The sequence below is a fragment of the Rhipicephalus microplus genome, chromosome 10 (genome assembly GCF_043290135.1).
Source record: "Rhipicephalus microplus isolate Deutch F79 chromosome 10, USDA_Rmic, whole genome shotgun sequence".
Taxonomy (NCBI): Eukaryota; Metazoa; Arthropoda; class Arachnida; order Ixodida; family Ixodidae; genus Rhipicephalus; species Rhipicephalus microplus.
This window is the reverse complement of record NC_134709.1, coordinates 5,949,747-5,963,908: the sequence shown is the minus strand read 5'-3', so window position 1 is coordinate 5,963,908 and position 14,162 is coordinate 5,949,747. Positions and strand designations below refer to the sequence as shown.

The 14,162-nt window shown below is 42.6% G+C and overlaps 1 protein-coding gene across 2 annotated transcripts in view; it reads left to right on the top strand.

Moving 5' to 3' along the window:
- The first annotated feature begins 416 nt into the window (after positions 1–416).
- Positions 417–14,162, top strand: part of LOC119180756 (UDP-N-acetylglucosamine transporter) — a 39,361-nt gene continuing 25,615 nt past the window's right edge. Inside the window, exons 1-4 of one of the 2 annotated variants that reach the window (XM_037431888.2) lie at positions 417–672; positions 1,114–1,300; positions 5,064–5,218; positions 9,479–9,601. In XM_037431888.2, the coding sequence (XP_037287785.2) occupies positions 637–672; positions 1,114–1,300; positions 5,064–5,218; positions 9,479–9,601 (501 nt within the window). In that variant the 5' untranslated portion in view covers positions 417–636. Of the gene's footprint in view, positions 673–718; positions 846–1,113; positions 1,301–5,063; positions 5,219–9,478; positions 9,602–14,162 lie in introns of those variants that run through there. The other variant, XM_075874927.1, reaches the window with a different exon arrangement.

Sequence of the window (14,162 nt, the reverse complement as noted above, 5' to 3'; positions counted from 1 at the left end):
AGGAAAGAAAGGAGGAGGAAGTTTTTTTTTTCTTCCTTCATGCCACATATTAACTCTATGGCTCAAGCGTCGTCATTTTGAACCAATAATACCGACAACGTTGCAGTCTTGTATACGTATGTAGAGAATAAACAAACAGTACTACGGTGAACTTGTACGCATTAAAAGGCTCGGGCTGATACATTCGACGTTTCATGACCATGAGAAAACGGGCAAAACAATGTTGCAAATGTTGCAAGCACGGTGTGGTTCCAAGTTTATAAAAACTGCTCGAACACAAACTCGACAGCTGGTCTATGCGTCGAAATATATAACACATAAAAAATTCTGATTAAAGGCTGCGTTATGCAGCGAAACAAGAAAATTCAGTACCTTTATTATTTTACCCGTGCCACAGAAGAAATGTGGCCGACATTATTGTCATCGACATCGAGAAAAAGCCCCTTTCCGCTGTTCTTTCGGTTCGCTTTCGTTATCTGCGCCTCGGCTACCTGGGGTTCGTTTACGAAATTGCAACAGGCAACGATTTGAAGATGGGTGTGATATTGACATGATATCTACGTTTCGTTGTTGTGACGTAGCCCTCTAGCACACCTGTGATATGACCGCCACGCTACTGGCCGCAAGCCGTTTACGATGAAGCAGCCAGCGCCGCCGCCTGAGCGAAAGCAGGTAACAGAAACCCGTGTCTTCCGCAAAATCACGTTTTTGTGGGTCTTTATCAAGATAAAGCTTGCAATGCATGGGCGAATATCGAAACCTTCATGCTTTCGGCATTCTAGGAAGTGACGTGATCAGCTGTTGGAAGGAGATCGTGTGGTATGCTTATTCGGAAAAACAAGCCGGTGAGCAGTACGTGGTAGACTTTCAGCAGCAGGTGTTCGGGTGTTCCGGAACTGAAAGTAGCTGTAATAAGAAAAAAAAAATGCATTCTGCTGCTAAGGATGTGGCAGCATGAACTCTAAGCGCTCATGATCTTCCCGCCTGCGTGGTAAAGCTAGAGTACTCTTCAACCGACGTAATCGTACACAGAACGCCGCTTCGCGTAACATGCAGCGTGAGAAATCTGCCGATATTGAAATGGGTGGCCTCGCCACCTATGTCGTTTTACAGATGGCGAACATTCTCAAGTACACGTCGCTACTTTTCATCGTGATCCAGACAACGACGTTGGTGCTTCTGCTGCGCTATTCACGCACGCAAGCGGTACAAGGTCCGCGTTACCTGTCGAGCTCGGCGGTTGTGTGCGCGGAATTTCTCAAGATTATCACGTGCGTGGCAGTGCTGCTATGGAACAACGGTAAGCTCGCGCCGACGAGATTGCAGCACCCTTGCCACTAAAGTTGAACATGTCCAAGTGTAAAAATCCGAAATAGACGGTATTCTGAACCCTCTCAGGAGACATACACTTATGAATAACTCTCTGTTAATGCGCCAAACCGATACAACGCTATTTCAAGGCACTCAGTAGTCTATTGCCACAAAAATAACGTCATACTATGTTGAAGTATATGTTATTGTTACTAGTCCTAATTAGTTCTAATTAAATGTCTATTCATCGTAAAGTCATTCATGCTCTGTTTTAGTATATATAAATAAAATTAAATCTCGGGCTATAAATACAGTGCAAGTTAAATTTTGGCTATGTCTATTTCGAGCAAAGAAAAAGTTTACTCCTCGCATGGCTCTCGGGGAGCAGCACATCGAACTACTCATCCAATGTATTAGTGCCTTCAGCACATTAAGAGATCATATGCAGCAGTACACTGCAAAATGAAGTTTAATGAAGACGAATTTATTGTGCAGGCAGTGTGATTCATCTAAAGCTCGTTGTGTCTCACTCTTTCTTAACCCCTAGTTCTTACAAAAAGCAAAAAAAAAACATTAGTGGTGTACAATATGTTTTTTTGCATATGGTGTCTAAGGGTTAAAAAGTGCTTGCTGCAAATAGCTCACATTTTAGATCACCATGCTGTTGTTTACTGATGATGCTGGCTCCATTGTTACCAAATTTATATTTGCTGTTGCACGGGGAAAAAAAATGAATTCCTACACAAAAAAACTCAGTGCTAACTTCCAACAACAGCACCATTTCTGATTTAACAGCCCTACCTAGGCTACTTGCCACATGCAATACATGTGTACAACTGCATTGTAAATACAACGCCGAGAAAAGTCGCAAACAGGTTTCATTCAAATGTACTTATTACACTAGATAACCATTCTCTATGCAGAAAGATCGTGTGCTGTTTTACAGCAACAGCTGTTATGAGGTCAGCACGAGGGCTGATATTTCCGCTGTAGTTGCCTGCCACCACCGCCTGTTTTTATAAGCACCATTGTGTAAAAAGAAATAAAAAGTGAACTAAATAAAAATTCGGAGCCTAGAATGGTATTTGAACAGGGGCCTTCAGCATAGCAGCCCAGTATTCTAACACAGAGCTTCATTACAAACTGACCCTCTGCAGTCGTCATGCGGGTTATGAAATCACGTTAACATGTGTAATAGAGCATTTTAGAATGAGTAAAGTAACATCCTGTGTCACACAATAATTGTGTAACGAGTAGGTCGTTTTAGGCCTCCAACTAATTGCAAAAGGCTTATACTGAATTCTTCATTCTCAATAGCCACAGCATAAACTAGGTGCACATAATGCCTTATAGGTGTACGCTTCTCTGAAGAATGATGAATACTAATGGAATAGTGTACGCTTCTCTATGTCTCGAAAATTTAATTATCTATGGCGTAACGGGGTACAGTGCAAGTGTGCTAATAGTAGTTTCCCCAATAGTGTTTAAAAAAGGCTGTATGAAAGTCCCTCTTCCAGCTTTCATTGTGCCTGTGCTGCACATTTTGGTGACAGTGAAATAGACGGATTAGTTATGCATGTGCATGGTGCTTTTTGTGAAAGGGAATGCTTCATAAAACTCTTTTGGCCCTATCTATTCAAATGTGGCGTTTAACAGTACCAACTCTGCAGTAGAGCCAACTGTCATGAAATCAGACTGTTGCGCCTGCTAACTCAGTTTGTTTACTGCAAAAAAAGCTTCTAAAACATGGACTTTGCTCTAATTCTGAGTTTCTTTACTGCAAAAAAAAATTCACAAACATAAAGTCAACTAGAAGAACAAGTTGTCAAGCGAAAATTTTTCCAGTGTTGTTTACGCAGCAGGGTGCCACGATTGAGACAACCCATATATTGGTGAAACCAGTAATTTCAAGAACAACTAAACAACACAGATCTGATATAAGAATATGGCATGTGGCCTCGAATTTCATTGTTGAACATGTGGAATCCACAGGCCACCAAATTGACTGGTCTAGCGCGTTTCCACAGAACTCATTTGCTATTTCTGGGTCAAGTGCATTTGCTTAGTCCAGAGAAAAAAAGCTTGGTGTCATGCCTGCACCTGGAATCTCTGCACATACAGGCAGCTGTGCATATGCTGAACAAGAGTGATGGGATGCTTCCGAAAACGTACTATCGCTGCTTAAATCATGTACTTTGGCCTACTTAAGTAAACTGTGCTATTCTTGCGGCTTCTATTGGGAACAAGTTATGGGGTATTGAAATGTAAGTAAACTGTATTTTTTGTTAGGTGTATCCTTTCGTGTTTACACTAATCATAAAGACTTTGTTTTGTTTGGAGCTCCAACATGGTGGGACCTGACCATTGCGACATTGTGCTAGTGTTGTCAGGGTTCATAAGAAGAAAAAAAACGGCTTGCAAACATGGCCACAAGAAAAAAAGTTATGGCATCACAAATGCTAACTAACTAATGAAAAGATGCTCAAGAAGTTATAGGAAAAAACATGTCAGAGGTATATCATTCATTGCGTATTTTACAGACTTAAGAATGGAGGAAGTGGATTCGGCAATAATGGTGTTTTTACGTCTGCCAATAAGCCAGTCAAAATTTGTGCTATGGTGTAAAGAAATAATGGGCGAGTAAAAGGGGCAAAAAGCAGATTGATATTCGTTTCATAAAACTTACCGACAAATTCACTGATTGCAATACAAATGTGTTGTATAAAATCCCTTTCAGCTGCGGCCAGTAGTACATGCTACTGCAGTAGTACATGCATTAATCAGTGATTACTTGGAACATAAGAGATTACTGACCTAATGCTTATCTTCAAACCTATCCTTACATTTTTGAGTATGTAAACTCTTGCTAAAATTATGAATGTGCAGTTTTGTACAGGTGTAGGAATAAGGAAACACGTCTGATGATTGAGACATGGCATATCGATAATAGTGGTTGCACATGCATGGGCCAACCATTGAGTAACATGCATAAGGATGAAATGAAATGCCTTGACAGTCATCTTTTATGTAGACTCCCATGCATGGTAGATCGGTAGGTTCGCCTGTTGCATGGGCATGCACAAGTAAATTTTCATGCCCTTTTTTTTACTTCTTTGCGTCTTTTCAATTGGTAGTTGGTGTTCGTAATGTCATGATGTCTTCTTTGTGTTCAGTACAACTGCACAACATGGCCTCTTTGTTGTGTGCATGTTTGCATGCCCTGTCTTTTTAGAATCACGCCTCGGCTCTGTTAATATGTTATTAGTACATTGCACGCTGTTTATTTTGCTATTTGCGCTCAGAGGCCGAATAACAGCCCAGCAAGATTATTATCATGCTGAAATAGGTTGATGACTGCGTGATGCTGCTGCTGTGATGTCATCCAAGCCACCGTGTTGTGTGTCCACAATTTCACCATCAAGCCATCAATTTTGCACATTCTTATAATGTGCGCAAGCACAAAAATGCGCTATGAAAAGTTTGGAATGTTTCATTAGTAAAGGCACTCGCAAATAAGTGTCCAAGAAAATGTCAGAAATGTTCTTTCAGCAATCCTAATGTCATGGATATAAGGAAACAAATGCTTGAACCTATGTTCTCATGTGGTCTTTATATGTCCATATTTGTCTTTCTATGTCCATGTATCCATGTGCATGTATATGTCCATATGTCACTGTATATCCATATGATTGCAAATTATTTTATTGTTGTCTCCATCAAGCTCAATGCATTATATGTGCTCTTGTGTTAAGGTTTCTCTGTCCCAGCACTGGTGCTGCAGCTTCGAAACGAAGTGTGGAGGCAGCCATTTGAAACTTCCAAAATGCTGGTGCCTGCAGGACTTTACACCATCCAAAACAATCTGCTGTTCTACGCACTCTCACTCCTGGATGCTGCCACCTACCAGGTCTGTTCTGTTTCCTTACAGGTGTAACAGGTGCAATAAGGACGCTTATTTCTTCTGCCAAATGGGCAAATGTAGTATTACTTTGAGCTAGGGTACTTTGCGACTTAGCTGCTAGGTCTTCAAAAAATATTGCCACATATCTTCCACAAGCTTTGTTATCACTCCATTACACTGTACGTAATTCTCAGCGCAAACCTCGAAAGCACTGTTTGAGAAGCTTCGAGACTGAAGTAGATCATCTCGATAAGATTACGCCCCCTTCGAGAACATTACAGATTATTCTGGAGCCTACGTGGCCGCTAGTGATAACGCTAGAATATTCAGGCCGATCTTCGAGCCCTTACCAAGAAAACTAAGGGCTGCAACCAATGGAGGTGTGGTTGCTGTATGATGAACTACTGAAGATCCTCCGCCATCACCAACGACGACGACGCGGCGACGTATCAAGAACCTGCCGCACCCCGAATGCAGCTCTGGCGTCGATACTTCGTGGCCATCAAAAAACCTGACAACGCAATGTTGAGGCAGCAGTACAAATCGTCGTAGCCATCATCCAATGCCATGACCAAACTGCAACACGAGGCGATCCACTCGCGGCCTCGACGTCCTCATCGATGGCCACAGCGTCACAGCTCTCGTCGACACCGGAGCTGACTATTCTGTCATCAGCGGGCCGTTCGCCGCCAAGCTGAAAAAAGTAAGGACCGCCTGTGAAGGCCCTGAAATTCGTACTGTTGGACGTCACCTAATTACACCGGCAGGAATTTACACAGCAAGAATCACCCTCAAAAACTGAACATATCCTGCAAGCTTTGTAATTTTACAACATTGCTCCAGGGATGTGATACTTGGGATGGACTTTCTAAGTAACCACATTCAGAAGTTCTGAATGCTCTGCATGATGACCAAATGGCTGGACACCTTGGGTTTTCTCGTACGCTGGTGAGAATACAAGAGAAGTTGTGCTGTCCCCGCCTCAATGCTGGCGTAACCCACTATGTAAAAACCTGCCGACAAGGCCAGCAGCCTTTCTCCAGCCGATGGAACCACCTCGTCGACCATTCCGACAAATCGAGATAGACCTACTGGGGCCGTTTTCAATTTCGAATTCCGGCGACAAATGGATCGTCATAGGTACTGACTACCTCACTCGCTACGTCGAAACAAAGACCCTCCCCAAAGGTAGGGCCAAAAAGGTAGCCAAGTTTTTCGTTGAGAACATCGTCCTTTGTCATGGCGCCCCGGAGGTTGTGGTCACTGATAGAGATACGACATTTACTGTTGATTTGACTCAAGCGATCTTGAGTCAAATCAACAGTAAATGTCGTAGACAAGCCACCGCCACACTACCGCCTACCACCCACAGACAAATGGTCTCACTGAGCAGCTAAACAAGACAATCGCCGACATGTTGGCCATTGTGTCGATGTTGAACACAAGACGTGAGACGCCATCCTTCTGTACGTGACCTTCGCGTATAATACGGCCGTCCAAGAAACGACGCAGATGACGCCGTACAACTTGGTTTATGGAAGGAGCCCGGCAACGACCCTTGACACTATGCTTCCAAACGTCGCTGACGAAGAGAACCTTGAACTCACCACTTACCTTCAGCGCGCGGAAAAAGCTCATCAACTCGCCCACCTGCGCATCACGAATCAGCAGGCGACCGACCGCCGCCATTACAGTCTTCGACGACGCTTCGTGGAATACCAGCCCGGTGAGCGTGCTTGGGTATGGACGTCGATACGCCGACGTGGACTCGGTGGAAACTTATGCGACGAAACTTTGGACCATGCAGGGTAGTACGAGGCCTCGGCCCACTAGACTATGATGTTGTCGTCGACAGCATCACGAACTCTCAACGGCGTCGATCGCGACCTGAAGTCATCCATGTCGCGCCTAAATACGTTTCATGCACATTAACAAACTGAAAGAGTGTATTTTATTGTTGTTGTTATTTCTGTATTATAATTTATAGTTTGTAATTTTTTGTATTATTATTTTACTTTCTTTTTCTGTTTAAGCATTGAGACGATGCCGTTTTCAGAGGGAGGCAATTCCACGTCCCATCCACAAGTTTAGTTATCACCCCATTACACTGTACGTAATTCTCAGCTCAAATTGCACATACACTGTTTAAGAAGCTTGAGGACTGAAGTAGATAATTTCGATTAGATTACCCCCTTCAAGAACATTACAGATTATTCTGGAAGTTACGTGGCTGCTAGTGATTACGCTAGAATATTCGACCACATGTGTATAAAGCCAACGGCCATCACCGCTTGTCAGTTGACCGCCTGCCGGCACTCTGTTCGCCACTACCAGTGCCCGTGTGTTGCTGTAATTTGTCCTTCAGTTTCCTGGCCACAGGTTTGGACCAAATAAACATAAATAGTTTTATCTCCGACCTGCAGTATGCTCCATTCGGCCCCGTCACGACCCCATGACAATATAGTTAGCGACACTCCCTGTAGAGTGCACTTACCAGAAAGTGCATTAGCTTAACTCTCTTCGCTCTGTTGAAGCATGAAGCCTCAGCAGGAGTGCATAATGAATAAAAAATAGACTGCTTGGCCTGCAGTTAGCATTAACTTTAAAAGCAAATTTTTAACAGCGGAGCTGTTTAAGCCATGCGTTAGTTCGTCCGTCATGAACAAAAAACTGCGCAGCAATGACCCCACTGCGGTTTACCTAGCAACCAGTGGCATAGCGGTGCATAGAATTGTGCCAGCTTTGCGAGCCCAGACACAGGTTCGCCTAGTCTCTGTGAGCTGCGCGCAACTGCGCATATGCCACGACGTCACCACTGTGCAGCAACTGTTGGCACAGCTCTGCATAGAATCGCACCTACTTCGTGAGTCTAGCACAACTTCGCTAAGGTCCTGCCAGACTGTGCATGCGCCGTGATGTCCCTGCTGTGCCCACTTGCTTCAACACTTCGTGCAGCGGCTCTGCTTCACCAGTTTGACAAGAAAGTTAGCCGAGCCTGCTGGGCGACCTATGACGGGCTTAGAGAAGAGGAGTTTAGGTGAAAGAGCATATATATGCTTGGGCATGTTCATAAGTCATGTCTCACTTTTCAGCACACAAATAGACAAGGGCAGTACTGTCCCTTTTGATTTTGTCCATTTGTGGGCTAAAACAATTGGACGAGTCTATGCATATTGGTCTGCCTCAACATGACGTTTCTGCATGCCGCAAATGTTAACTTCAATGAACTGCTGTGAGGGTTCAAATTCTTATTTTTTACCAAGACATGCAACAGCCACAGGCAAATTGACAATTCAATTTTCCGGTTGAATTGTCACTTTGTCCTCTTCATCCTTTACCATCATTAAGCTGCTTCTTCGCATTTGACCCATTACAATATTTACCTAGGGTCAGGACAGATATTTCTTCATTGTAAGATTCAGTGATCCAGTGCTCTTTGAAGTCGCAAATTTCTTTCGCTCGCCAGGTCTTGTGGCAGTGCTTGCTGTAGGGAAAATCCAGTATTTTCGTCAGAAGACACAGCAAAATTTTAAACTTTATCATCAACAGATTCACTGTCGTCAGTGACAAGCTTGCCCTGGGCACCCAGAAAGAGCTCCACAATTGCAGAATAGAATTGTGCCTGTTTAACCAAGTTGCTTGATGAGAGTGGCCTAATACATGAAAACATGAGTACTCTAGGTCACATTCAGGTGTATCATGACACGGACCAACTAAAGCACGTTTCGCATTGATTGACGTTATTTCTTGCTGTAACGTTGGTATAACGAATGCATGTTGCAATACAAGTGCTTTTGGTATTAAATAGATTAATTTTAGACATTCTTAGCTGACTACTGTAGCATAATATAAAGAATAAAGATGCGAGAAAACATCGAAATAGACATTTTTAGGCTATGAAATTCGGATATAGCTGTTCCCATCAAAATAGGAATCTAGAGGCATGGTAAGTCTGTCATGTCTTTTCACCCATACTTGCCGTATTTACTCAATTATAACACAACCAAGATTTTCATGCAAGGAGCAACTTTTCATTGCATCCCAAAAGAAATGTTTTTATTTTGGTATTTTATTGTAATGCATGGGTTGACCTTAGGTGTCAAAGATCTGGAAAACTTTTTTTACATTTGAGTAATAGTGCTAATGCTTGAGATGTTAAATAGACATTTTAAGGACGTCCTGAAAAGAAGAAAAATAAGTATTTTGATTGCAGTAGTTTTGTTTTGTAATCGTGAAGTGTTATTTTACTCTCCCTGGCTTTTACAGGTAACCTACCAGCTGAAGATACTTACTACAGCCATGTTTAGTGTGTGGATGTTAAAGCGCCGAATATCAAAGCAGCAGTGGTTCTCACTTGTACTTCTCATTGTTGGAGTTGCACTTGTTCAGGTATAGTATAGTATGTGCTTTACATTTGGTTTTCCTGTATGTTATAGGTTTATTTTACCGTAGTGCTCACTGTCACAGTGCTTGTAAAAGTGCAAGCAAGCTTAGCATGTGCAAATAGTGAAGAGAACACCAGTGAGTATTTTGTCTTTAACCCTTTCAGACGCCACCTATCAAGAACTCTCTGTAATTGTGTCAAATAACTATAATGTTACTTCAAGGCACTCAATATTATATTGCTACACAAACCATATGATAATTGTTGAGTTTATGTGCGTGATAGTAATCCATCCTAATTAGGTTTTAATTAAATAACTCGTTACCATGAAAACATTGATGCTTACTTTTAGCATAACCGGAATAAAATCTCTGACTATTAATATAGTGCAAATTCATTTTGGGTTATCTCAATATTGAGCTATGAAAATTCTGTTTTTCTCATTGCTGGCTGGAAGCGGCATGTCGCACGACTTGTCAAGCGTGGTAGGGCCTTCAGGAAAGTGATCATATTGACGCGTGTGTACTGGTGGTTTGGTCCACCAGTACACACGCGTCAATATGTATCAGTACACTGCAAAATGAAAGTAAATGACGGCAGATTTTTTACGCAGAAGCTTCAATTCATCTAAAGTATGATATATCTTGCTCTTTATTAGCCTCTACTTGATGCAAATTGCAAGAACGAGTGGTGTACGAAATTGTGTTCATGGCGTCTCAAGGGTGTAAAGTGGATGAATTATAATGGCAGCAGTGCGACAGGGAAGGCTCTTATAGTGTGGAGCATCTTTGAAGCCAGGCTGTCATATGCTGTAAGCGGCACTTGATGTAACATAGGCAAAACTACCCTCAGCATAGCAAACCGTAGCATACTGAGCATGCGCTCTCACCAAGAAGCCTTCTTCCTCTTGCTCTACAAGCGCCTTGATGATGATATTAGGTGTGGAAATTACTGCTATGGCTATGAAAATACTACGCAAACCACATGTAAAAACTGAAAAACAAAGCAAGTGAGAAATACAGGGAAATGAAAGAAAGGGGAAAAAAAGGAAGAAAGAAACTGAGGAGTAAAGAAAGAGAAAACCAAGGTGGAACAAAGAAGGCTACCTGGCTCTGCGCTTCCAAGCTTGGCCCCACTAAGGTGAAGCTGCCTTAATTTTTTACATATTCTGCTTCGTGAGGAAAAAAAGATGTGATAAAGTGACAGTTTGTGCACTTGGGGCAAGAAACGCATAGCCCATGTCGATTAGCTTTGCAACATGGAAAGAAATACAAGAATCAAATATTAATTTTTTTGTTAACGTGTATAAAATACACCGCAAAGAAGAGTGTTTACTTAAATAAAAGAAATATTTCAGGGAAACATTTTGCTCAGTGCATCAGCAATGACAGGCAGGAAGCACTTGGCAATCTTCTTTAAAGGGACCCACAACTAATATTTATGGTACCTGTTTTCTCGAGTGCAACAGAAAGCTTACCAGTCAGAGCTTGTAATCACGGAATGGTAGTGCAGAAAATACCGTAGAACATTTATAATCAGAGTTTTTCGATTTGTCACGATTATGCAGTCTTAAGGAGACATGCTGCAAACAGCGGATGTGATAACAATAGTAATTTTATGCTGTATAACACCAGCAGTGATAGAACAATGGAGCCCCAAGTACAAACACGTAATGCTGTGTTTGTCAAGTCTGAAGTCTCACGACCACTGCTTTCTAGCGTGTTAAATTCTTTTACCAGAGTTACAGCACTTATTATAAAAGTACTTTCAGCCGTGCACGGGTCGATGTTTTTACTTTAGCCAAGTCCAGCTAAGCCAAGTCTTTCAAAACAGAATGACACGATTACTCATGATCAACAATTCACATATGGTAGTTCACTATCAGTCATAGTTGGACTGCTTCGATATGCCATTGCTTGACAACTTGATGCGAGTTAGAGGCATGAATTCTGGCTGTATGCTAGCGCGAAACTTGGACCCCTATCAAGTAGCCCCACAGCGACATGCTTTGACGGACGACAGCGGTAGCTACAAATCCAATGAACTGCGATCATCACTGCCACCAGCCGCATGCCTAGAGAATGCAGATTGGTAAATAATTTCGCGTGTCGCAGCGATCGCATTCACGAGCTCACGTGCTTCTATGGGAATTGAGCTACTCTGGAAACGCCGCATGCGTGCACCACTGCCTTTGTTTCCCTGCAGAGGCCATGAAAGCAACTTCGCTCTCATGCTCTACTTCTTTTACCTTGTAAGCCACATAGAAGCAAACGTAAATGAACAATAACAAACGTATTCAAAATTTAAGCCCTTAGTTTGGTGCTCTTCAAATAATCACAGCAAAGTGACTAGGACTTCATATTTGTGGTTCATAGGTCTTGCGCTAGGCCAATTTTGGTTACTTTTAAACGCGATTTAAAAATATCAATCCTACTCAGATCACAAAAAGTATGCTGTCACCTGTCACCATAATTCACGCTCTTTTCCTTTCCACCGGAATATAATCACCTGTTCTGGCCAGTTGTGGGTCCCTTTAAAGCCACCTTCTACTTTCTTTGTTATGAAACATCAATTTGCATTTCATTTTCTTTACTTTGTGCCTTCAAAAGAACATGAATCACGTGCAAAATATTTTCTTTCTTGTCCTCTTTTCCTGCTTTTATCCAAGCTATTATGCTTAATGTAATAATTGTTGGGGTTTAACATCTCAAAACAATCATAGGCATATGAAAGATGCCATAGTGCAGGGCTCTGAAAATTGGGGTTCTTAACATGCAAGAAAATATGCTTGCTGCCTGTCATTGCTATTTATTTGTATTTAAAGTGTCCCACTGGAATGCTACATTAAAGTGATGATGAACAAATGTTTCAACACGGAGTTTTTGATCCGAACAGAAGGATTGGGTGCTCAGATGTTGAACTGAAACTACTGGAAAGTAATAAATAAAATGCATCTTTATGAACTTCCACGTCTAGTGGCCACACCGTGAGCTAGAGGTGACATTAACGTCAATGGAAATGAGCGTGCGCACACACTCGAGTTTTTGTCTGGAATTTGCAGCCTTACTTTGAATCCAAAACAGCCGTACTATTAAAAAAGGAATTTTCTCTTTGAGCTACATATGTTCTGCCTCCCATCATACTCCCCCCCTCTCACCCCCATTTTGTCCCGCTTAGGAGTATACAATATATGGTCACTTTATATTAGCCAGTTGGTAACGAAAAATCTCTGCTTGAATGTAGTGCTATGAACTTGTGGTGGGATGACATTGTTTGGATGGCCCGTGCAGTGAACAGGGCATTGTACTACTAGCTGGCTGTTGTGTGGCATGGAGTGGAGAAACCCATAACAGAGGCTAAAGCGAGAAACATGGCAGGAATTGGCTAGAGTCATAAGTTCTGGTGTACATTGTACTAAAGAAATGCAAACGTTCAATGTTAGCCAGAAAAATGCAGCCAGCTGCTTTGTACTGAAGGCCACACTTGGCTAGAAAATTAAGATTGGTGACATGATAAGGGGTTAAAACCATCCACATATACCTAATAAAGCCTTGCTTATAGGCCACTGTATGTGTTTAAGTGTGTAGCACTTTAGGGTTAGCAGCCTATCATATTGTCACGTCGCTCCAGGGGGTGTCGACAAGGTTTATTGATGTCCGAGCAACAGGGCTCTAACCAAGCGCATCGGTTGGGCTTGTTTGCCAGAGCGGGGGGTCCACGCGCACTTCTTTCTTCTCTGTGGTGTGAGCCTTCACCTTGCTAGACGACCCACTACTAGAAGTAGGTGGCAATATTCCTCCTCAACAAAAAAAAAGAAAGAGCATCGTCCCGATGCTCTTTCTTTGAAAAAAAACCTTGAAACCTTGAAAAACTTTGAAAGTTATTGGAAAAAAAACCAAAACAAAGTAGGTTAAACAATGAAAAAGGGCACCAATAATCAAATGTTAGATGCGATAAGTTCACCAATGATGAGGCAATTGCCAGAGCACAAATAAAAAAAAACACAGGAAAAGTGGTCTTTTAGGAACGCGCAAAATAGGGCTTCATGCGCACCACGTGAACTATGTCAGAGGTCGGTTGTTTTCGTTGTGCCCATCGTGACGACGTAGCGTCCGGAACCATTTCGTAGTTTACGTCGCTCACGCGGCGTATTACTTTATACGGACCGAAGTATCTGCTGAGCAACTTTTCGGAGAGGCCACGGCGTCGAACAGGGGTCCAAACCCAAACTTGGTCTCCCGTACTGTAAGATACGTCAGTGTGACGCATATTGTAACGTCGTGCACCGACCTGTTGCTGCTGACCAATGTGTAGCCGGGCGAGCTGGCGAGTTTCCTCGGCACGCTCTGCAAATTCTTCTGCGTCAGTTGTTAATCGATCAGCGCCTTCATAAGGAAGCATCGCATCCAGCATCGTCTGAACTTCGCGGCCGTAGAGAAGGCGAAACGGTGTAAATCGGGTTGTTTCTTGAACGGCGGTGTTATAAGCGAACGTCACATAAGGCAAAATGCGATCCCATGTTTTGTGTTGGACATCGATGTACATGGAGATCATGTTTGTGACTGT